This window comes from Ruditapes philippinarum, unplaced genomic scaffold (assembly GCF_026571515.1).
Source record: "Ruditapes philippinarum isolate M1 unplaced genomic scaffold, ASM2657151v2 ctg1913_1_1_1_1, whole genome shotgun sequence".
In the NCBI taxonomy this organism is placed as follows: Eukaryota; Metazoa; Mollusca; class Bivalvia; order Venerida; family Veneridae; genus Ruditapes; species Ruditapes philippinarum.
Window position 1 is genome coordinate 247494 of NW_026860906.1, and position 26475 is coordinate 273968.

At 33.7% G+C, this 26475-nt stretch overlaps 1 protein-coding gene and 1 long non-coding RNA gene across 2 annotated transcripts; both read right to left on the minus strand.

Annotated features, from left to right (window-relative positions):
* Positions 1 to 1568: 1568 nt before the first annotated feature.
* LOC132713888 (uncharacterized) lies at positions 1569 to 4141 on the minus strand. Its single transcript, XM_060696594.1, has 4 exons — positions 3981 to 4141; positions 3106 to 3249; positions 2124 to 2386; positions 1569 to 1714 (listed from the first exon to the last, which is right to left on the minus strand). Exons 1-3 carry the CDS (start codon positions 4051 to 4053, stop codon positions 2127 to 2129), a joined length of 477 nt encoding a protein of 158 aa, XP_060552577.1. The 5' UTR covers positions 4054 to 4141; the 3' UTR covers positions 1569 to 1714; positions 2124 to 2126.
* A 17844-nt stretch (positions 4142 to 21985) lies between these two features.
* On the minus strand, positions 21986 to 25458 carry LOC132713889 (uncharacterized). The gene is made up of 3 exons (XR_009623501.1): positions 25259 to 25458; positions 22783 to 22916; positions 21986 to 22074 (listed from the first exon to the last, which is right to left on the minus strand). It is a non-coding gene; the product is annotated as an uncharacterized LOC132713889 (long non-coding RNA).
* Between the last annotated feature and the right edge of the window lie 1017 nt (positions 25459 to 26475).

Sequence of the window (26475 nt, forward strand, 5' to 3'; positions counted from 1 at the left end):
TAGTTGGAAGTTGTACATAGTAGACATAGATATGGTAGTGTATTTTCATGCAAATGTCGCTGAAAAAATATGAGGTTAGATGCGAGTTTCTAGGGCAAGCTGTGGACACATCATTTTGATTATAGGGTCTACCAATACGCACTGATAAGCACGTGCATGCGTCATGTGCGTTGATAAAAGTATTATTTTACAACCCGCAGATATATTTTATGCTGTAATATATAGCTTTAATTTTCGTGAGAAAAAAACTCTACAGTATAATACAGTCTTTTTACTACATGTATATGTATTCTTTTTATTCATTTCTCTCTTTTTGTCTTATCTCATTTATTTTCTATACATTTAATTAAGGTAAATTTCACCAAGTATGAATCGTGTGTCATTACAGAAATTATTAAAAGCAAGTTTATTTGGAAAATGAAGTTGTTGTGTTTCTTCTGCCTGCTTGAGAAAAAATACAGGGCTGTATTGCTACAAAGCAACGGTTCAGTGGAGGAAAATGCGTTTTGGAATCGATATAACGAGATTTTTATTTTGCCAATGATACTAAACTCCTGAATAGGATACTGCTAACTATCTTGTTTCTTGCAAAAAAAAATATTGTATAAGCAATTTATAGCAATTTACTGCATTCCGCACTGTTGTTAATGTGTACCGAGATGAGCGGTATAGCTCCGTGCCGCCAAAACGATAATGTGTAAAAGCCATAAGCAGAGTGAGGGGTTCTACAGATTGTTCGATACACAGTTTCTTGTGCAATGTCCAAATAGCCAGGTGTGAAGCTGTAAAGTGGACAAACGTGTCCCGTGTATGAATCTTAGGTTATGAAATATATTTGCTATGCCTTTATAGTTTCGTATATATATATTTAGTGGTCATGAGACGTTGATTTTGTCATAGTTACACGATTTGCTGAAATAAATTTGTTCATGCAGCATTACACATGTATTAATTTAATAAATTATTTGCTCCTCTTATTTATCATTGTCAATATTTTGAACTGCGTAAAACTTAAATTAGCATAAATGGTAAGAGGTACCGAATGTGTCAGTGAAATCTTTCTGCTTCCACGTTTTGCATTTTACTTCTGGCAAATATTGATGACTTTTGGTTTCAGCAGGGAAAGCGTCAATATCAACACACTGAGATTAGTAGTCGCACAATATTCGAGCGAGGACTCACTGATGATATATTCAAAATAGGAAAATTCAATACTCTCGATATTGCTGGGTTATTTGCAATTGAGGTATCAACGGACATAAAGATACAATCATAAAAGGCCCTTAATGTGTAGTTCAGTGTTATAATACTTGGTTTGGGTTGAGGACAATGTGAACTGTTGGTCTGTATTAGATTTGAAGAGACTTTGTGACAGGGCCATTCAAAAGTTTCTATGCTTTCGTTTTTTGTTGTCGACATTTAACATTTATATGTGTACCTCGAATTGACAAAACGTATGCAAACGAGAGGAGAGTTTTAGTTCAACATCTCAAAATTTTTTAATTCATATTAAAACGGTTTAACCAATTTCCTTTACACCCGAATATACCAAGAAAGACAAAGAATAATGCGATAAATACATTGTATTTATTTTACTTGATATTAATTTTTTTTATTCTTTTTTTCAACATGAGCATAATATGAATGATTAAGAAGGTTCAAGTCCATTTGATTCCGGTCGTTTTTATAAAGGCATCTATGGTAGTCCAGACATCTGAAAGTTAAATAAAAAGGTATTCATTATAAAACTTTATGTTCTGAAGATTATCAATCATTTATCATACAGAAACAGTAATTCAAACTTTTTTATGTTTCTCGTTTTAGCATATCAATCATTTGGCACCGGGCTGACACACAAAAGTACGTAGTTACTGGAATCAATGTTATTGCATCCTGAACCAGTACTTACCACCCACTTTATTTCTTCGGCAATAATTATCAGTGTCTCTTATTTCATATTAATCAACAGTGGAGAACAAATAGTACAAATCATTGTCTCTTGACTGAGATTGCAATGCAAAAATCGTTTTGGTTTTGTATATTACGAGTGTAAATATTATTTTAATAAGGTAATATTAAATATCAGTATACAAAAAAGTAGGGAGAGAATAAAAAACACGAACCGCTCAATATTTCTTGCCATGATATCCATATCCTCTTCTTCCGTAACCACCCCAACCTCCGTAACCTCCGTATCCTCCGTAGCCACCACCGTAACCACCATATCCTCCGTAACCACCGTAGCCTCCGTATCCCCCGTAGCCTCCGCCGTAGCCACCGTATCCTCCCCAGCCTCCCATGCCACCGTAGCCTCCATAGCCTCCGTATCCACCGTAACCACCATAGCCTCCCATGCCACCGTAGCCTCCGTAACCTCCATAGCCGCCTTTAAAAAATGAAAGTATCATATTTTATTCTATCATCGTAAAAAGAAATTGTTATAAGTAAAGCATTCGTGCTTCATAATCCATAATGAGTCCCTTTTGATGACTTTAGCGAAGGGTAAATACATTGTAGTTTCATTCAATATTGTTCTTTAGACATTAAATCTAAATAACAGGCGCTGTCCTCATACAAGATGTTAACTTATTGCCAATAACATCAGTCTAGTTGAATTTTGAAACATTGTCTCAACCATGCCTGTCTATATCGCCAAAGAACGAACGACCATAACGTTTTCATGATCCCTATTATGTACGTATTTCAGTCATACATTTTGCTATATTTCAGCAACTATTTATAACTCACAAGGTAACATAGAAGAACTGTAAGAATAGCTTTTAAAATGATAAAATTTACTCAGATCTTAATCGCAAAGGTGATACTTTTATGTTATTAACGCTAGAAAAAGCAAGTTCAATTATTGAGCCGCATCACGACAAAACATAGTGCGTTTGCGACCAGCATGTATCCAGACCAGCCTGCGCATCCGCGCAGTCTGATCAGGATCCATGCTGTTCGCTTACCAACTCTATACAAGTAGAGATACTGATAGCGAACAGCATGGATCCTGATCAGACTGTGCGAATGCGCAGGCTGGTCTGAATCCATGCTGGTCGCGTTGGTTTTGTCGTGACGCAGCTCTTTTTAAAACAAGTTTCTCACCGTATCCACCACCGTATCCACCGCCGTATCCCCAACCACCTCGGCTACAGCAAACTGCTTTTCTTTGCCACTTACCGCCGCACCATCCTCTGAATTTCTCCCACTTCATACAGCGTTTGGCGCATCGGCATCGTTTCCCCCATGCTAACAACACAAAATATAGAGTTCACACATTAAATAACAATAGCATAATAGCTATATTCAAGACATAGTGAAGCTATATTCACGAACATTTGATGCAGTATTCACGAAAGATTGAAGCTTAATTTACGAAACGGTAATGCTTTTTCCCCGATATGTATCAAAAATAAGTAGTTTTAAAAGCAAAGTAACTATATAAAACTCTGCATATTTAGACTCAACTTTCTCAACATAGAAATGATTTTATTCTCTGTTATGAAAATATATATTTCTTTCCATTGGTGATTTTGTAAACCAGTGAATTTATGTCAACAATATTGCAAGTACACCATGATGCTTATAAAAATAAACAGTATATGTTTGGCGTCACACACTGTGTCCTACGGTTTTGTCACAACAGTCTTAGTACATTGAAGAAACATACGCAGTTAAAGTATGAAAAAAATAAAAGTTTTCTTAATATTCCGACATTACAAAGAGTCAATCATTGTACATTAGCCAATCTAAAGCTGTGACAAATTTCAAATGAATGTTCAGTGATGAAATATGAACAACAAAGTCAGAAATCGCGAAAATACGTTACATATAAGCATTGGCAAAGAAAGTATAGAACACAATTAAATAAAACTGAAAAAGGAAAACAAGGAAACAAAGAATTTTTACTTGAATTAACTAAAAAGGAGACGAATTACAAAAAAAACCCGAAAAAACAAAAACAAAAAAATACAACTTACCTTCGGTGCTGTCAATAAGCAGAGCACCAATAATGCACGCGAGAAGAATTACGGAAATGCTTTTGGTATTCATGTTGGAGCAGACACTTGTTTAGCACTGACTGAAGATGCTGTAAGACAAGCTTCTATTTATATGTTTGAGCACCTGTCTGAATTGCAAATTGGATGCGTCAAAAAGGTTAATATAAGCTATTAAACAAAATTGAAAGTGTCTAATTCATCACAATCTTAAAAAATATACAACATTTATGCGTTTTTTATCGACCGCTGGCGTGAGTGATCGGTTAAAGTGACAAAAAACGCTGACTTAAGTTATGTATGACCTTTTATTACTAAAAATCCCCACAAGTAACCGGTGAAAGACTTTTTGATACATAGATTTATTCTTAGTAAGACTGTTAAGCATATACAGTTACGCATAATAATATTGATGAAACATATATGAATTTCATTTTTTTCAAAGGTTCTTACGAAACAATTTTATGGACTGTATACCTTTAACCATTGCTTTTGCAAGACTGTACTTCGATTTACTTTATTTATATGTATGTCGAAGAATGTATATTTTGTGTATTGGCACACACCGGTGAGAACATACAAAATCTGAGTTATTCATGCTCAAAACAAAACCATTATTGTTCCTTTAGGATACATAAAAATGAAATAAAAATGAATAAACAAAAATTTCTTTTAACATCTGAAATCATTTTAAGCAATCTCATTTATATAATTTCTACAACAAAATCAACAATTTTTCATGAAAACATAATAATGATCATTAAAAGAGATTTTAAAAAGGGCTATACTTCAAATCAGTAATGCAAAATAACTAAAGGTCAAAGAATAACTAGTAGTTTGGGTGAGTGTTTTTTTTTTGAGAAGGACATTTTGAAGTGTAAATACAAAATATATCTCACTCAAATCATGCGTGACATGGCAATGATATACTGGCAACAAAAACTATATATAAACACGATTATTATATAAAATATTTAAATTTATATAAATGAAATTTTGAAAAATTTGATGAAATAAAATGCGTATTTTTGCCGTATTTTCACTGTAAAAATCTATTTTTCACTGCAGTGATACATAGTTTCCGTATTTTCACTTATGTCTTGCCGGACTTCTTGCTTCTGAATTCAGCCAATACACAAAATTTATGTAAAAAACTTTCAAATTGTAATGTCAAAAAAGTAGCATTATATGATAAACAGATTTTTTTCTTTGAATACAGGATTTGTTTTCATCTTGTAGTATGAAAATTATCATATTTCACCCGAGGCTACTGTCACTCATGAAATATTGATTTTCATAACACTCAATGAAAATAAATCCTGTATTTATAGAAAAAAAAACCCTAAAATATCCACTATTTTTTATTTCTAAATGTTACGGTTTAAAACTGTTCACTATAAAGGTGAAAAGGTGTGTAAGCGACCGAATAGCTTAGTCGGTAAAGCCGCGGTACGGTATTTCAAGGGTCCCAGGTTCAAGTCCCGGTCAGACTGCACATTTTTCTCACCCTGTAACATTTGGCGCCCAACAGGGGACCTTAACTAAATGAAGCTCAAAGTTTAATTCACATTGCTCTGTAACTCTGTAAAATTCAAGAACAAATTTCAATGTAGCGGGGGAGTATGTCACGGTTCTAAACTGTTCACTTTTAAGAGGAAAAGGCGTTTAAGCGACCGAATAGCTCAGTTGTTAAAGCCGCGGTACGGTATTCCAAGGGTCCCGGGTTGAAGTCCCTGTCAGGCTGCACATTTTTCTCACCCTGTAACATAAAGATACTTCTTGTTTTATTTATGGATGTATATTTGCGATATACGTAAACAGGATTTTACATGAATTGATCTATATCTAGACTTATGAAAACAATAATGAGCCTAACCAAGATTAGGCTCGTTAGATGGCTTCACAATAACGACGAAAATATTACACTGTTTTCATCACAAAGTATTATAGAACCCAAAAAAAAACCGCCGAGGTTGGCAATATCACCTTTTTACTTATCACTTTATATTCAACGTTTGTAATATAAAGAAATATATATATATAAAGAAATTATGTTTCATATAAAAGTTTTTCTTGATGAGTTGGTAACCCAAAGAAAACACAAAAAACAACAACAAAATAACGAACAAATGATTAAATACGGGAATAAAAATGATATTTATATGTTCTTATGTATATATAGAAATATACTTAAAACAACAACTGAAAGCAACATTGTTCATGTCTATTGACGTCCTGCGTTGTCATTGCCCGATGAAACATCTCTAAATTTATGTAAATAGATGTGTTTTGTTTACATCATTATATGTACATTTATTACTAACACAAAGGACGCTTCTAATAATCAAAAGTCGATACATCAAAGAGTAGGCATACTTCTAGGAATAAATTATGTACTTTTAAAAGAATTCAGAACAGCTAGGTCAACAGGAAATTTAAGCTGAAAGTTCATGGCCATATGACTTTTGACGTTGATGAATTTTTTAAAACAATGGATTGAAAAAATAAATGAATATTCATACAAAGTGATTGGGCCACATTCGCTCCTAAAAGTTGTGTGTGAGTGTGTGGTGTTTAAACGTAATTTGACAATGAAATTTTTCAACAAAGAGACATTGCTGCATTAGAAGCCGATATGCATCGCTAACAAGTAAACTAGTATTCCTCTATACCAACCATTTACCTGTTTTACACCGTAAATAAAAAACACAAAAATGTCAATATAAACTATGCACAAAAGTCACAAACCAAAATTTGGTCTGCAATTAATGAATTTAACATGATGATTTTTGGCTAAATTCCGTTGCTGAGTTGCACCTATCCGTCTTGAAACTGGTCGATATGAACATGAAAGGATATGTCCACTTTGTCTAAATGGTATTGAAAATGAAATGCATGTAATAATGGAATGTTCTATGTATGACAACATTAGGAAACCATTGTTAGATTATGCTAACTATACTTGTGACTTATTTACTACAATGTCAAAACATGAAAAGTTTATGTACTTATTTGCCCACCAGGACACTCATATGATAAGATTGCTCGCAAAAACCTGCTGTGAGATTCTTAAATATAGAAACAACTTGTTATATAGTAAGAATACTAATTAAATTGTAACACAACACTATTGTTTAACTATACAATAGCACAACTCTAACAAATGTTTTTTAATGGTTTTATTTGTTAATACAAGTACAATTTAAAGATGTTTATAAGCTAACTGGAAATTATTATTTTTAAAGAAGTAATATCTTGTAATTAGGACTAAATACATCATAAGTACAAAATTTTAACTGTTGCATATGGTTTTAAGTAATTAGTATTTTACAAGCTTCATTTTACAATATATATAAATTATTTTTTACAGGTACTCAAACAACTTTTTTTATCCTTTTAGCCACTTTGTAGTAAGTAGATTTCTTTTATGTGTGAATGATTTTCTTGTCTCTTATAATTCTTATATAGAATGGCTGTGTACATGTCTTATGATATTTTATGCTTGTAATATGTTGTGTGTACATATATGAGACGCAAATAAACAAATAAATAAATGATGATTTGCATTTTTTGCAGCACATTAGATACCCAAACTGTGATTTATTGAATTTCTTTATGTTATAAATTATTGTACAATTACCTAAATAATGATTAATCAGTTACCATAACAAGTTCCTCAAGCAGTAAATTTTAAATCAAAAGATCGATGTTATTTGATTTATCATTGCTAATTCATATGACGAAGGTTAAAAACTGGTAAAATATCCATCTTATTCAATGTATACTCCTTAGTAACCTTATTATTCTCGCTCTACTTCTCTCAAATTAACATACTTTTGTTTATAGCCGATCTTTTTATAAACATTTTTAGTCCGACTTTGTATAGTCGCAATGAGAACACTATACACTGTAATTATATACCATAGACACACTTTCATCCGTCATAATCAAACAATAGTAAAATGTTGTTGAAAAAAAAAAGTTTTTTCAAAATATAATTTTATAATTTTAATGTGTTGTTTTTTATACTGTTTCATTAACAGTTTTTTTTAAATAAGAGTGATCGCAACGCTCCAAAGATGTATAAAAGAATAAACTACCTTTGTATTGTTCCATTCAATGGACAACCGAAACGTTCAGATTATAAAGTTCTTTTTTTTAGAGATTGAATGCAAACTTCTTATAACAACTTTGTGTTTAGTTTGAAGTTATTTATAAATATCAAAGTCTTAAAGAAAACTGTACACTGTCCCAATCCATATCTAAATGTGACCAAATAATAACTTATTACCAGCTAGATATACAGAGTGACGGGACAACAACGGCATAAATGTTGACACTTTATTTCTGGCTAAAATTTCCTTTTCAGGACAGATCGATTTACTAGACTGACTTTTAAATTGTCGAAAAGGGGACATCATAAAATGCAATGAAAACAAAGACAATAGTTAAAAATGACTTTTTTGACTATGTTATTGAGAAGTCTTGTAAATTACATCAAGACATAAACATGTTAGATGATGTCCAAAGGCATATGTTTACAGACATTATTTATATATGTAAAGACAAATCATTGCCTGTATACCTCCAGCGTGCCTACTGATTCATGCTTATTGTCATTAAAAATGTATTTAAGAGTAAAATATTATAAAGTGATAAAAGAAAAAATTGACACAAACAGCACTTGCAATCAACATAAATTACCAAAAAGAGGTCAAAATAAGCAAGAATAGCCCTTAATGCGTTGTAGAAATATGGTGGTAGTTACTGAAAATCAGTCCTTAATCATATTTACCATGTAAATCATTACATTTTAATTTCAAATATTTTTTCTTTTCTTTAAAGTTTTGTAAAAAGTTTTTCAAGTTAAACTTTCTTTAGTTATTTTGGCTCATCTGAAGGCATGTAACTTTAAACAGAAAAAAACAGTGGTTGCTTTTAAAGATTTGAAGTCGAGGTAATTTTACATTTCACTACAGTAACTCTGTAATATCACACAACCACTGTCTAGCCTACTAACTTTAGGTGAAAAAGACAACAAAAAACCCGTCTATTCAAGCATAAAAACTTGGAATTCATCGAACACATTGTGACATCTTCAAAACGAACCCACATGAGATACAGAAATATGGAACGCCATAGCTGCCTCATGTTATTACATTTCTTTTTATCTTGCCAAGAAAGCGTCTTATCATGTCAAATATACGTGTTGTAATGTCATTGTAATTTGTCGTCTTGTCTAAACATTGCCTTATTATGCGTAACAGTAGTCTTATCTCTTTAAAATATGATGTTGACTTGTGTTAACATTGTTTAATTATTTCAAACAGTAGTGTTATCATGTCAAAATGTCGTTTTGGCTTGTCTGAAATGTGTCATATTATGTCAACTAGTCGTGCTATTTGGTCATATTGTGGAGCTGTTTTGTCAAAAGACTGTCTGATCATTTGAAACAGTAGTGTTCTCTTGTCGAAATTTGGTGTTGACTTGTAAAAGCACAGCTTTATTTTTATCAAACTGCCATGTTATTTTGTCAAAATACGGTGTTTAAATGCCTTAACATTGTCTTATTGTGTCAAACAACTGTGTTAATTTGCCAACGTACACTACTGAATTGTCTTTTATATCAAATATTCGAATTATCTTGCCGAATTAGGGTGTTGACTGGGCTAAATCATGCCTTATTATGATAAACTGTATGCTATTTTGTCAAAAAAAGGATTTGACTGGTTAAAACTCAGTCTTATAAAGTCAAAAAATTGCGGTATCTTGTCGAAATGTGGTAATGACTTGTCTAAACTGTTTCTTTAAATGTAAAACAGAAGTGCTATATATTGACAAAATTTGATGTCTTATTATGTGTAATATTTGTGTAATTTTGTTCAACTTTAGTTCTGTCTTGAGAAAGCGCTGTCTGATTTTGCTAAACTGCCCCGCTATCTTTTCGCTCTGGTCACGTGATACTAAATTTGGACAACATCGCATCTGGACAGGATAACACGATTATCTGACATAATGAGACGGTATTTAGAAAAGTTCATGTAATAAATTGGCAAGTCAGCACCACTGTATTACATAATGACACTGTGTTTCAACAAGTAAACAGCACATTTGAAAAGGAAAAATGATACTTCGCCATAAGAGGACGATGTTTAGTAAAATAACACCTAACCTTGACAAAATAAAATGACACTTTGACAAAAAGATAGTAATTTTAGACCAGCCATCACCACGTTTCGACAAGATGATATGACTATTTGACATAATAAGACGAATAAAGACAAATTAATTCTGCATTTGGACTTAACAGCATGACAGTTTGACAAATTAAAATAGCGTTTTAACAGTTCATAACAATAATTTGTAAAGATACCACCATTATTTCACATAATAAGACGGTGTTTAGGCCGATTAAAATAAAGTTTGGATAAAATAGCATGGCGATCTGAGAAAATAAGGCAGTGTTTAGACATGTCAATACCATTAATCGGCAAGTCAACAATACTGTTTGACATAATAAAATAATGTTTACACAAACAAACAAAATTTATGGCAAGTCAACATTAGTATTTCACATAATAAGTATATTTTTAGACAGGATAACAACAGTTTTAGACAAGAAAGCATGATGTTTTGGCACAATAAGACAGAATTAAACCACCTCATACAAAGCAACATAACAGTTTGACAAAACAGGACAACACTCAGCCAGGTTAATATAACGTTTGAACAAGATATCACTACTAGCCGACATAATAAGACATGAGTTTGACAAGTTGTCACCAAGTTCCGACAAGATAACACTACTGTTTCACATAATAAGACAATTTATAGACAAATAACCACCACAATTGGACAAGACAGCATGCTATTTTGACATAAAAGACATTCTTTAAGCAAGATAACACCGAATTTGAACACAATGCCATGACAGTCTGACAAAATATGACGGTGTTTAGACAAGTCAGTATCACATTTAGACAAGACAAAACGACAGTATAACATAATACAACAGTGTCATAACATACCAGGATCACATTTGGACAAGATAACACCAACTTCCGACAAGATAACACTACTGTTTCACATGATAAGACAATTTCAAGACAATTCAACACCACATTTAAATAACTCTTTCTTCAGACATAATAAAATCTTAATTCGAAAAGACGGCGTGCATGTTAGACATAAAAAGACTTCCATTAGGCATGTTAACACCGGATTTGCACATGATAACATGACGTTTTGAAATAATAAGACAGTGTTTAGACAAGTCAGCACTACGTTTTGACAAGATAAAATGAATATTTGACCTAATAAGACTTCGTTAAGACAGGTTCCCATAAAATGTTGGCAAGTCAACACTTCTATTATACATAATAAGACGCTTTTAGGGAAAAATAAAACGAAATGTAACAACATGAGGCAGCTATGGCGTTCCATACAGAAAGATACCTGTTTTCTCTCTCTGAAGAACGGGCAAACAAACTCCTAATTAGGCTTTTTAATCTCCTACGTAGGAGTTTATTTTTTTTTATAGAACATTATGAATTGGCACCAGGACGCTTCCGTACAAACGTGTGTTAATAACAATTATTATATGATCTAAATATAGCTGCAATCTCATTGGTCCAAACAGTAGTCAATCGAACTTTTTATAGAATTATATTCAATGGATGTAAAACCACATTCACTGGCTAAATTGGATTGTCTCAGTCTAAAAATAGATTGAGACTCATGTTCAATGACAATATATCGTAGACTGCTTAAAACGCCTGTGTATTAAAAAAAATAATTGTTGCGTTTTGTTCTGCCGGCAACAGTTACCTCCGCTATGTAAGTCATATATTTATGCTAATGTAGAGAATGACCCGGTGGTATGATCGTAACTTTAGCCGGACCTATTTTTAATCCCCTGCCCCAAACTCCCCTCGCCCCCGCCAGATGATTGTTCAAGTGAGAACAAAAGGTAAAACTAATAATCTATAAAAGTTTGAAAATCGACTTTATTCAGTAGATCTACTTCAAGTTTTTTGATTTATTGTTTTTGCTAAGGACTGATCGGAATGCCGGCGGTCTACATAAACGTACTAAATCAGTCTTTTTACAAATCCTTTCCGTTAGAGTTGCAAATCAATTATAAAAACTGCTTAAAATTGCTTGTCCTAGTGACATAAATAGTGTTTTAAGGGTGTAATATTTTGATCTAATGCTTTTGTTTAAATATATAAAAAATGACTTTATATACGAAAAAATACAGAAAACACTAAAACTGACAAATGAATTTAATAGATATGTAAGTTTTATGAGCAATGAAATCTATATACGTCACTATAAAATGGCGACACAGGAGAAACTTAGAACATCAATATATATGTTAATGTATGTTTGTATATACAAGCACATATGTATATTTTCAAAAAAAAATATAATTCGCCAATACTACGTCATTATCAATATTGCGTTAAATGAGGTAAATAGTTGAGCATTGCACGTCTAACGTTGCAAATTCTGACGTTTACCATTTGGCAAATGTAGACAACAGGAGCTGATAAAAGTCCTATATATAAAAGTTATTGATTGCAAAACGGTTTTTCATTGAGCGTCATTGTGACCCTGATTTTTGACCATTATTAGGTGTCATCTACTGATCAGGTGCAATGTGCATACTAGATTATATAAACCGTAGCTTATTTCTTAGTTTATATAAAAGTGTTATCTGATTGGTAAACTATATCGTGCGCGAGACTTAACTATCTCGTTCGCATCACATAGTAACTCGTTATCTCGTGCGTACGACTTAGTAACTCGTGGCCAAGACATACTATCTCGTGCGCACGAGAAAAAAATACACATGTCATCTCTGTAAAACCATAGATAACTCTGTGTTGTGGCTAAAGCTGCGGTCTCACTTAATCCCGGTAGAGCCCAGGACCACCTCAGATAGTTACTGGGATGATCAGGGACGATCCTGGGTGACACTATTGTTGTGGTCACACTTACCCCGGCAGAACTAAGGTAATTTCCAACTTACCACCCAGGATGCCCTCAGGACCATCCATGCGGAGCCAAGATGAACCTAGGGATCAGGCCGTTCCCGGATGACGCCGGCAGAGCCCCAATTGTTTTGGACGGGCGGTTTGTTCTTTCTGTATATAAATTGTACAAAAATCGGAAAAAATTTACCATAATCAAGATCCAACCGTTTAAACACCATTCGTTTGATTTTAATGCGGATTCGCTTTTGTACAAGCTTGGAGGGTCTTCTTTGCACAATGTAAGGCTCATAGCCCAAACTCAAGAAACATGTCCCGGAGATTTCCGCATGGCATGGTCTTTTTTTTTGTCTAGACCAGAGATTTGTTCTTTCAGTATATCAAAATTAATGAATGTATAAAAAACACCATTTCCTAAGCCAACCGTTCAAACATAATTTGTATGAATCCTTTGCGGATTCGAGGATAGTGTTCTGAGCACAATATAAAGCTCAACTCCCTAACTCAAGAAATATGTCCTAGATATTTATGTGTGGCATGGTAGTTTTTTGTTCTGGTGATCTGTTCTTTCTGTATTTAAAGTGTATAGAAACATCATTGCTTCAACACCATTTGTCTGATTCCAATGCGGAATCGATTTTGTACAATTTATTAGGGTCTTCTGTGCACAATATAAGTTAAAAGCCCTCAGGCAAGAAATTTGTCCTAGAGATTTCCGCGTGGCATGGTCGTTTCTTGTTCCGGCGATTTGTTCTTTCTGTATATAAATTGTATAAAAAACACCATTTTCCGTAGCAACCCGTTTCATCATCATTTGTATGATTCCTTTGCGAGTCAATTTTGTTGGAGTGTGTTCTGTGCACAATATAAGGCTCAAATCCCTAACACAAGGAATATGTCCTAGATATTTCTGTGTGGCATGGTCGTTTTTTGTTCTGGTGATTTGTTCTCTCTGTATGTAAAGTGTATAGAAACACTATTTTCTTGAGCCTACCGTTTCAAGACCATTTGTCGGATTCAAATTCGGATTCGATTATGTACAAATGTTGAGGGAGTTCTGTGCACAATATAAATTCAAAGCCCTAACGCAAGAAATGTGTCCTAGAGATTTCGCATAGCATGGTCGTTTTTTGTTCCGGCGATTTGTTCTTTCTGTATTTTAAGAGAAAAAAACTAATTATTTAAACACTATTTGTCTAATTTCAATGCGAATTCGATTTTGTACAAGTTTGTTGTGTCGTCTGTGCACAATATAAGTCCCAAAGCCCTTAACCAATTATTAAGTCCTAGAGATTTCCGCGTGGCATGGCCGTTTTTGGACCGTCAATTTTTTGCATTTGTTCTCTCTATAACCGAAGCAACATGTTAGAGACAACTAGAGGTTTACAATATTTTGATACTTTATAAAAAACAAAGTAAGTTTATTGTGACAAAAACACACTTAAGATAACTTTCTTGTAGGAATTGAGGTCGTGCACAATAAAAGAAACCCAAAAACGTACTTATCAAGTTGATTATAACAGATTAAATAATTTTCCCCACAGCAATATGAGGCCAAAACCTCTACAGCAAGAAAAGTAATAGCAAGAGGTCAAAGAAAAAATATAACGCTCTTTGGACGGGCAATTTGTTCTTTCTGTATATAAACTGTTTAAATTTTCGGAAAATACACCTTTTTCCAGACCCAACCGTTTAAACACCATTTGTCTGATTCCAATGTGGATTCAGTTTTGTACAATTTTGAAGGGTCTTCTTTGAACAATATAAGGCTCATAGCTCTAACCCAAGACATATGTCCGTGAGATTTCCGCATGTCATGGTCCTTATTTTGGACCGACGATTTGTTCTTTCTGTATATAAATTGTAAAACAATTCGGATAATATACCATATTCCAGATCCAACCGTTTCAACACCATTCGTTTGATTTCAATGCAGATTGGATTTTGTACAAGTTTCGAGCGTCTTCTTTGCACAATATAAGGCTCAAAGCCCAGAATCAAAAAATAGTCCGGGATACTTCTGCATGGAATGGTCATTGTTGTTTGTTCCGGCGATTTGTTCTTTCTGTATATAAAGTGTATAAAAAAACACTTTTTTCCAGACCCAACCGTTTAAACACCATTTGTCTGATTCCAAAGCGGATTCGATTTTGTACAAGTTTGGAGAGTCTTTTTTGCACAATATAAGGCTCAAAGCCCAAAGTCAAGAAATACGGCCAGGAGACTTGGCATTGTCATTTTTGTTTGTTCCGGCGATTTGTTCTTTCTGTATATAAATTATAAAAAAATCGGAAATACACCATATTCCAGATCCAACCGTTTTAACACCATTCGTTTGATTTTAATGCGGATTCGATTTTGTACAAGATTGGAGGATCTTTTTTGCACAATATAAGGCTCAAAGCCCAAACTAAAGAAATACGTCCAAGAGACCTCCGCATGGCATGGTCATTTTTGTTTGTTCCGGCGATTTGTTCTTTCTGTATATAAAGTGTATAAAAAACACTATTTTCCTGACCCAACTGTCTCGACACAATTTGTCTGATTCCAATGCGGATTCGATTTTGTACAAGGTTGGAGGACCTTCTGTGCTAAGAGTAAGTTTCAAAGCCCTAACCCAAGAAATATGTCCTAGAGATTTCCGAGTGGCATGGTCGTGTCTTGTTCCGGCGATTTGTTCTTTTTGTATATAAAGTATATAAAAATTACCGTTTTCCTGAGCCAACTGTTTAAACACTATTTGACTGATTTCAATGCGAATGCGATTTTGTACAAGTTTGATGTGTCGCCTGTGCACAATATAAGTCTCAAAGCCCTTTACCAATTTTTAAGTCCTAGAGATTTCCGTGTGGCATGGTCCTTTTTGGACCGTCGATTTGCATTTTTCCTCTCTGTTGCCGTAAATCGACTAAAAAAGCAACATGTTAGAGACAACATCCTTCTAAAACTGAGATATACATTATTTTGATACTTTATCAAAATGAAAGTCAGTTTATTGTCACAAAAACACACTTCAGATAACTTTCTTGTAGGAATTAAGGTCGTGCACAATTAGTTATTGTATAATGAACGTAACGTACTTAAAAAACAAACAAACAAAAATAACGTCCTTATCAAGTTGATTATATCAGTTAAGATATAATCTTCTCCACAGCAATATGAGGCCAAAAGCTCAACCGCAAGAAATGTAATAGCAAGAGGTCCAAGTAAATATGTCGCTCTTTGGACGGGCTATTTGTTCTTTCTGTATATAAACTGTTTAATTTTTCGGAAAATACACCATATTCCAGATACAACCGTTTAAACACCATTTGTCTTATTCCTATGCGGATTCGATTTTGTACAAGTTTGGAGGGTCTTCTTTGCACAATATAAGGCTCAAAGCCCAAACTCAAGAAATATGTCCAGGAGATTTCCGCATGGCATGGTCATTTTTGTTTGTTCCGTCGATTTGTTCTTTCTTTATTTAAAGTGGCTAGGAACACCATTTTCCTGAGCCAACCCTTTTATCACCATTTGTCTGATTCCAATGTGGATTTGAAAACGCGCGAAAATGTTTATGTTGATACATAATTTTCATTTAATATAATATCAATTATTCCAGAAAAAATAAATCACGATGATTTTTATAAATAATCTTTATGCAAGACTGGGCAGAAGGGAACCTGGGATCGGTTTTAAACTTTTAATACAAACAGGTGCAATCATCGCAAATTGCCGTGATTCTTTTGAAATGAACCATAGCTCTATTGTCATGCTCCGGGGCTCTACCGGCATCCACCGGGGCTCTTACGTCATACACCAGGGCTCTGCTAGCATTCACCGGGGCTCTACCGTAGATCTACCGTCTATATAATACCCCGGATCATCCCCGGTTTATGCCAGCAGAGCTACGGTGCTTCCACGATGTAACACCGGTCGTTCCCGTCAGAGCTAAGGATGAAGCCGGCAAAGCTATACTTCCGCAGCCGGGCTGTTCTCAGTAATGAAAGCTCTTTTCGAGCTAGGTCTTCAATGATTTTGGTGTGTAGACAATCTGTTCCTTTCAGTCACATCACTCAATAAACTCTAAGGTTCTTTATTGGATTAATATACAACCGCAATGACTTACATGTTTGTGTTTTTTACTCCCACCAAAACAGACCCCCTTGGATATCGTAGGAAATTATAGGGAATCGAGTTGTTCTTAGTTACATTGAATTCTGACATGTTTGGGCTTAGTTTTTCACAGTAAGCATAAATATAACTCCAAATCTTGAGAATATAGTTTCTATATCAAATGTAAACAACGTGTTTAAAATTCGACCAAAAAAAATATATTCCCGGCATGTACTTGAACTAGACTGTCGTATTTCTATGTGTTCCAAGCCTTAGGAGTTGACGCTTTGTTTGACGTGTTCATCACGGAACATTTCTTCCATTACTTTATCTTAAGTCTTGATGTATATTGTGTCACTAAAAACGTGTGTTTATCATGTTCTTATAAGGTAAACATGTTTATATCATGTTCTTATCATGTTTAAACAGGTTTCTAGCGTTTGACATAGATTATTACGATGTAAGGATGATTTACCTATAGTTGTCCCGTGTTTTCTATGTAAAAAGTTTAAGCATAACTTTCATAGGAAATAGGGATGGGTATCAAACCTGCGTCGTATCTTACAAAATGTAAACAAACGCCACCATCTTGGATCGTAAAAAGTATGTTTTTGTTTATTACTCTTTTTGTTTGAAATGACTGAAAACCAGATATATCTATGAACACGCTACACTATGTTTCGCTTCGTAGAAAATATACTCTTTTTTTCCCAAGATGGCGGCGTTTGTTTTCATTTTGTAGAATACGACGCAGTTTTGATTCACCGCCCTGGGAAAGGTCACGTATTCACGGTATAATTTACGCAAACCCCCAAATCGTCAAAACAGCAATGATATATCTATTACTTATATCGTGATTATCTATGTCACATGCTGGAAACCTGTCTGCACACCTTTGGTACATGCACAACTTATGGCCTCATATTTACATGCCATACATGAAATGAGAGCAATAATGATGATATTAGGCATCGGGAAATTAATTTCTAACTACCATGGTCAAAATGGATGGTTTGCCTTACCCTTGGTTGTATTGTGACTTCAAATCCCGCATAAAGGAATTTGGATCTTTTGGTCACTAACTCTAAAACTAGCTTATATCCTATGATAGAAAAAGATGCAGAAGACATATAGTAAGCGGATGAAAAGGGATATCAGTTTCTTACATTTTTGTGAAAGGGATATTAGTAAAAGTTAAACGGACCTGAAAAGGGCATAGATGCCTCACCCCGGCACGGATATTAGATCCAGTCCTTTGTAGTCTAGAAAATTATTCATTCTGACAAAAGTTAAGAACTTCTTCACTTTTATATGTAGAACTGATAACCACCGTATATGTTTCGCCTTCATTATGATTCTAATTTCCCGAGAAAGCTACTTTTAGCCATGCATTCAAACCGGATTTTACAGATAGGCTATCAAAATTACGCTGTCCATGGAAGTAAAACAAATTGTTGTTTTTATTTTAGAAAAACATTGTTTGAAGTAATTTGAAACAAGTTAACTGGAAATAGATCTAAAAGACTTCATTTTTAATGGGCAAGATCGTATTGCCAGTTTACCTGCTGGATATATGGGCAACGCCATGTTTGTTCTCGAAGTCGTGAAAATTACCTTCTCAGTATTGGCTTTCCAGCGGTTAAAATTAGAAACCGCATCGCTTTCAAAATTGTGAAAGCTCACCGATGATTGGTTCTTTGAAAAAACACGAGAAGGTGACTCGTCAGACCCTAATGCGTAGCGTTATTTAAGAGCTGATTTTAATCAGATTGGAAAATATTTCTATATTTTCTAAAAAAAATTTAGGAATGCCCCATTTGAAGTCATCTGAGTGTGACTGGTTATATTTTAAGTCGATTTATTGTAATACATTGTACATAGTGTACATTAAGTGTCATTTCTACTAATTTTAAAGTTGTTTTTTATCTGTTCTGCAGGAACTCATTTCTTGGTGGAAGAATTCCAGAAGTACTATATTCCAGCATACATAACTGTTGAAATTTTGATAATTTGACAGTGACTGAACAAATTTAACAATATAATATTGTGAAGTCTAGATGGTAAACATAGAATTTTCCGACTTGTATTGACTTCTCTGGTGTTCTTGTTCAAATTTATGAAATACTGATTTCTGCCGAGTTCAATATGGGCTTAGTATTAAGCCCGAGATGTGACAGATTTACTATAAAATAAAGAAGGCGAACATTCACTTGACCAAGACCGAGTGACCGAGTGCAAAAATGATGATATTTTTCATTAAATCAGTATCATAAATCAGTCTTTTTTCAGCCGAAGGCCGTCTAATTTCACCTTGATTTCCGCTAAAATTAACAGTAAATAAATTAATATAGGCAGAGTTTTCATTGGCCATTTTAACACTAATAGCCTGTTTGATTGATACTTTAGAAGAGCTTCCTTTATAGGTAGAGGTCTGTTCGATTGCGCGATGGCAAGAAGTGTATATGACATTAAATATGACAGATCGCCTTTTTGATACTTTTGCGTTCGATTGGGTTTCTCTTCTAAGCTGTTCTAGTCTTTATATTCTTTTCTCGAACCGGGCATAAGACGATTGAAACGAACTTTCGACTAATTTACAGTTGCACAATTTTTCGTGGAATTAGTGTACAGTTTCTACTGATCTTTGTTTTATTATAGATTCCTATTCAAATCAAATTCCATTTTGATTAAAATCAAATAATGTAAGTAATATTGTTTAAATCTAAGATGACAATTAAGTGGGAGAAAATATTGCGGGTAAAATTGAAATGAAATAAAACTATTGAGGACGAATAAAATGTTCTGTTTGCGGTTAGCATGGTTAGTAGTAGCGTATCCTATGCAAGTTAACAAGTTTGACTTCGGCATAGTATCTTTTTAAAGATACTTCTTGTTTCAAATCATTTATAATTAAGCAAACGGCATTAAAAATACTTGTCCTAATGACATAATTAGTGTTTTAACAACGTAAAATATTTTGATGTAATGCTTTTGTTTATACATATAAAATAAAACTTTTATATAGTTTACGAAAAGAAACCCACAGAAAACATTAAAACTGACAAATACATTTAATGAATCAGTGAGTTTATGAGCTATAAAATCTTTATACCTCTATAAAATGGTGACATAGTTGAAACAGATAACGCCAGGATATATGTTTAATGTATGTCTGTCTGTCTGTACGAGGACATATGTATATTTTCAAATATATTTAATTCGTCCATACTATTTCATTATCATTTATTTCGTTAAATGAGGTCAATTGAGCAAATTTAATGTGAAATAATTTGCACATGTAACTGGGCAAATCCTGACGTTTACCATTTGTCAAATGTATACACATTTTTAAAGGAGCTAATAACTATGTTTGGATTTTTATGTACATGTATTTCTTGTGTAGTTAATACCCGAGAAGCGAAGTAAAAGACAAACCAGAATTAAAACTTATTCAGATTTAGTTTGTTGTTTCTTCTAGAAACGACTGACATAGGCGTCCGTAGCCGAGTTGTTCATATTGAATCTCTCCGGATTCTGTTCTCCGCTCGTTGGTGGTTGAAGGAGACGACAATAGTTTCCAAGGCAACACTTTTCCAACGGCATCTCTAACAAAAACTGCTCTTGCTAGCGCCAACCCTCCCGAGTTAGTCACGACAGATCAACCAATCATCTCTGGTTCTTGGTGATTCCTCACCGACGTGCACGCCTTAGAAGGGATTTTGAGAATCTTTATTCAAGTGGGAGTATTCAAGTGGGAGTATCGGACTTTTATAGTGCTTAGTGTCTCACTTTAGGTTATAATATTGCGCCAAATTTTGTAAATATGGGTTTGGAGAAATCGATTTTTAACAAAATAAACAGCGTGTTTGAAATTCGACCAAAAATAGAAACACGATAAACGAAAAGGACTGTCGGGTTTTGTTATGTGCATATATCCTAAGGAGTTAACATATTTAATTTTATATCTTCAACATGAAATATTTCTACATCAATATTTTTATAGTCATTTTATGTATTCAAAACAAAATACATGTAACATGATTTTATAATAGTGTTTTTATCATGGTTTATCTACGTCGGACGCTGGAAGCCTGTTTGGATCCCTAGATACATGTAACACTTCTCCCATCAGCCAGGAAACAAATTTTTAATTGTTTGCATGTTTGGGTGGTTGAGTTTTAACGTTACACCGACACAGTATAGGTCATATGGCGACGTTCCAGCTTAACTGGTGGAGAAAGACCTCAAGTGCCCTTTCGTGCATTATTTCAGGCATAAACTGGCACCTGAGTAGAAGGACCGACATTCCGTAATCTAGTTGATAGCTTCCTCACATGAAAGAATCCAAAGTTCCTATCGAGATTCGAACCCACATCGATGAGGGGCAAGTGGTTACATTTTTAATAACAATGATCTAGGTGGGGGCAATTGTTCACTTTGTCCCTATTCTAAATCCCGCAAAGAGCATCTTTCTGACACTAACAAGATATATTTTAAAGCCAGTGTACATCTAATGAGGAGATGAAGTGGCCTAGTGGTTAAGGTGTTTGCCTCTCAACCCAGAGGTCTTGGGTTCGAGCTCTATTTTGGTCAAGACCATCGTTTTTCATATGACATCAGTTATGGTTGTTCCAAGGAAGCAGACTCGAAAGTGGTTTTTATAAGCTGCAAGACCTTTTTTGCAATCAAACTTAAATATGTTTTTGATGAGGGAATGCAAGATGAAGAAGACATATATTTATTGGATGAAAAATTAATATCAAATTCTTCCATCTTGTAGTTAAGTGATATAAGAAAAGGTGAAGCGGAAGTAGTAAGGGCATAGAGTGTCAATCTGTTCATATGGCAACATCAATCATAACGACAGTTGTTTCGAATAGATAAGAAACACTATTTATTAATTTCTTCACTTTATTAATACTTTCTAAAAGAAATGGATTCTTTCTTCAGATGTTCAGTTTTAATAACGGCATGCTTCGAGCCTGAAACAAGAATAACAATGTAAGAGATACAAAAGACACACAAGTCAAAAACAACAATAAAAATACATGTATTAATATCTGCGTCCATATATCTGATATTTTGATTATAAATGTATATATATGCATCGATTGAAAAACAAGAATCAGCAAATGTACTGTAATGAATAAAATATATTGAACATGTATATAAACAATCGATACAAGCAGACAATCTTGCTGGGATTTTACACATATTGAATGTACTTACACATTGGATTAAATCATACTCATTGGTGAAGATTTTACACTTTGAATGAAAATTATACTCGTCAACTGATGGAGATTTTTTTTTATCATTCGTCAACAAAAATACAAGAGACAATAAACCAGATTACAGTATGAGTACTATTGTACTTACAGCTACACCAAGCGTAAAAAAGTGAAATTCAAAATAGATTTGGTCGTTGAAGTGTTTGAATGGTGACTCTGGATAATTTTAAAAACCCTTTAACGCGTTGAGCAGCTTCAAACACTTACTTTGCCGCTTTTTTCTTTATTTTTCTTTCTTGTTTCTTTCTTTTCAATGATGATGATAACTAGTCCGTCGCGATATGTAGACTTCATTCCTTGGTGTTTTTTTTTAAATGAAATGTACCCACATTTGTGCAATATTCGTAAAATGGCAATTCAAATTTTATGTCAGATTGAACAAATGTAATTAATACTCACTTATTTTTGTATTGGTAACGTTTTCTTGCAACAACATACTTTGGGTGGAAAGCAAGGGTAGCATAAATAGTTGAACTGTTGTGACCCTCCATTTGAACAGCTCGTGTCGCAATAACATTTCATATTACCTGCATCTAATATAATAAACTTTGTTTAAAGTGAATTGGTCTATAAGGTCGGTAAAGCAATAAATAATTGAGCTGCGTCACGACAAAACCAACATAGTGGGTTTGCGACAAGCATGGATCCAGGATCAGGATCCATGCTGTTCGCTATGAGTTTCTCTATTTGTTATAGGGTTGGTAAGCGAACAGCATGAATCCTGATCCAGCGGATGCGCAGGCTGGTCTGGATCCATGCTGGTCGCAAACGCACTATGTTGGTTTTGTCGTGACGCAGCGCATATGTTCATACAGCTGATATTTAAGTGTTATAGAATAAACTGTTATTATTCATCATATAAATGTTCATACAAAATCACTTTAAATTTTATTAACATTTCTTTTTTCAAACAATATTTCATAATCTTATCCAAATGATACATTTCTATTGTTTTTTTATCAATATTTGAAATACTTTTTGAAAACATGCCAATTGTAGACCATGTAGACCAATCCATTTTAATATCATGTTAGTTTAACTTTTATCATAAAAGAACATCGAGATGCAGATTTTTATTACTAATAGATTATTATATTGACCGTTTATCAGACTGAATTAATACAATGCGGACCCTACTTTCCATTAATAAGACAAAACAAAAACACACAAAAAAACACAAAAAAACAATACCTTTGATAAACAACAAGAAGAAAATAAAGATATAATGCAATGTAAATTCTGTGACTACCATGCTGGGATCCAGTCATTTTATCAGTTTCTGTTTGAGTATATTAAAATATGTTTAACGGGTCAAATTTAACAAATGTGGTTTGTTGTTTTTTAAGTAACCGATAATATGAAAGTCATATTACTTTTTTTTTAGCCAGCTTTACTGGTAAAGGAAGGCCTTAGGTGCCTCCATGGCCTTTATTTCTGGCACGAGCGGGTGTCCAAGTAGAACCTCGACCTACTGTAAGCTTCCTTGATAGCTTCCTCACATGTCCCTGACGGGATTTCATACCGAGTGACTCGAGCATCCAGATTAGCTCGTACGTCCATGACGCCATCTGATTAAGTTCTGCACTATTCAGTCAGAACATATGAGCCGTGTCACGACAAAACCAACATAATGGGTTTGCGACCAGCATGGATCCAGACCAGCCTGCGCATCCGCGCAGTCTGATCAGGATCCATGCTGTTCGCTTACCAACCCTATTCAAATAGAGAAACTGATAGCGAACAGCATGAATCCTGATCAGACTGCGCGGATGCGCAGGCTGGTCTGGATTCATGCTGGTCGCAAACGCACTATGTTGGTTTTGTCATGACACGGCTCATTATTTAGAAATGTTGCCAAAAATTATGACCTATTTTCCAGACTGAAAAATGGACAAGTCCATTTAACAAAGTAAGCGTAGTAAGGATAAACTAGTTTAGCATGCAATTATGACGTTCATTTTTCTTACTTTAAGTTTAATGTCTATGCTTATTTATAATATCTGCTTATAACTTAAGGATTGAAACCGGTAGATACGGACGTAATAGAACCCAAAGAAATGAAAGATTATGCCAATTATGTAACTTACCAGAAATTGAAGATGAGTATCATTTTATTTTAGTTTGTCCATGTTATCAAGATATTCGAAGAAGATTTATCAAGCGTTATTACTATATTAGACCTTCTATGTATAAATTAGTAGATTTACTACAATCAGATAATAAAGCTATACTTGTAAATTTAGGAAAATATATAGATGTAGCTAATAAAAAGCGACAAGAATTGTTACTATCCGTTGTTAATTCATAACACATTTTGAAATGTTAATTGGTTCAACTTATTATCCTTATTATCGTTAAAAAGATACATGTAATATTATACTTTTGACGCTGTTATTGTCACGTCTTTTCTGTTTTTTGGTGTTTTTCTTCTTACTGGAACTTTTTATTTCTATGAATGATAATGAAATTGTGATGCTTTTTGTTCCTTTATTTGCAGCTGTCTGTTCTCCGTTAGAATGTCATCAGTTAAAACTTTTTATATTCTTCTTATTATTTTTTTCTTTGCTTTTGTCATGTGACCACAGAATTATTATATTTACAATTATTGTATGTAACGAGATACTGTAAATGTATAAGTTACCGAAATAAACTATTTCTTCTTCTTCTTATTCATGTTCTGTCTATAAATATATCACTTATAGATGAAATTGACGAAATTTGTAAAGAATTGAATACAGAAAGAAAGAAAGAAAGAAATAAAGAAGGAAGGAAGGAAGGAAGGTAGAAAGAAAGAAGGAAAGAAAGAAAGAAAGAAAAAGAAAGAAAGAAAGAAAGAAAGAGCAGAAAGAAAGCGTTGTAAAATAAAACAACTCACCGGCCTCAAATTCGCAAAAACTTGTGAAAACAAGTAATCCGATAAGTAAAAAGTGTAATTTTACTAGCCATAATTATTGAAGATATCAATGCGTTAATAACTGGTATATTGTTCTTAATGTGATATATACTAAATGATATTTAAATGTCTCTTTTCTCTATAATTATAAACCTTAACAATCTTGGTAGCAGATTGTAAAGTTAGTAAACATCACCAGATGTGTAGAGACCTTACATGTGACAATTTGTACTATTATAAAACTAAATCAATGAAAAAAAAAATGTTTCAAACAAGTTTCTAAAATTCAATCTGAATAAAATCAAACAATTATTTTGTTCCCTCACAGCAAACCCCTTTCTGTCTGATAGATAGTTAGTCCCCAGATCACCTGAATAATGTTAATATTGCCATAATACAGGTTTTCCTAACATGAATTGTGATATTGCGACATTTAACGGTAGTGTTGTGACATTGAATGGTACGGGGAAGCGGTGCGACATTTAACGCAACATATTTTGAGACATTTAGCGGCGGTTGCTACGTTTAGCGCTAATAGTGCGACATTTAGCGACAAAAGTGACATTTAACATCGTTGCGACATATAACGGCGCCACACAAGTCCCTGGCCAGAAATTATCATAATTGATAAATTTAAAGTATGTACCATCGAAATACCATCTATTGAAGGAGGGCAAACCTTTAAGTCTACCGACACAATTGCGATCCTTCGAGGTAATAGTTCAGTATACAATCTTATAACTGCTGGATATTTTCTTATTATTATCTTTGTAATAATGTGCCGCTTAATAAAAAATTATATGTTTTAGAATTTCAAGTTTAGTTTGTGTGAGTTACAATCCGACATCTTTAAGAAAAAAAGTCTCATAGTCAACAAATTTAGATGCGTTATGTCCTTTATCTAGAGCAATGTGACCATTTTGCATAATATTGCGACACAAAATTATTTTGTTACATTCGTCAAATCAGAAGTTAATAAACATGTTAATTTACTTTAACATCTGTCTTTATTATTGTAAATACAATGATGTTTAATACTGTTTTATACGTATATCATAACCTCAGCTGTTTACATACTCGATACGTTTCACGAAATAATTTATAATAACAATATATAATTTATAAAAAAAACAACAAAAAATTAAGGGCGTTGTGACCTTTTAGTTTCCATAACCTAACTCATGGACGAGCCTCGACAA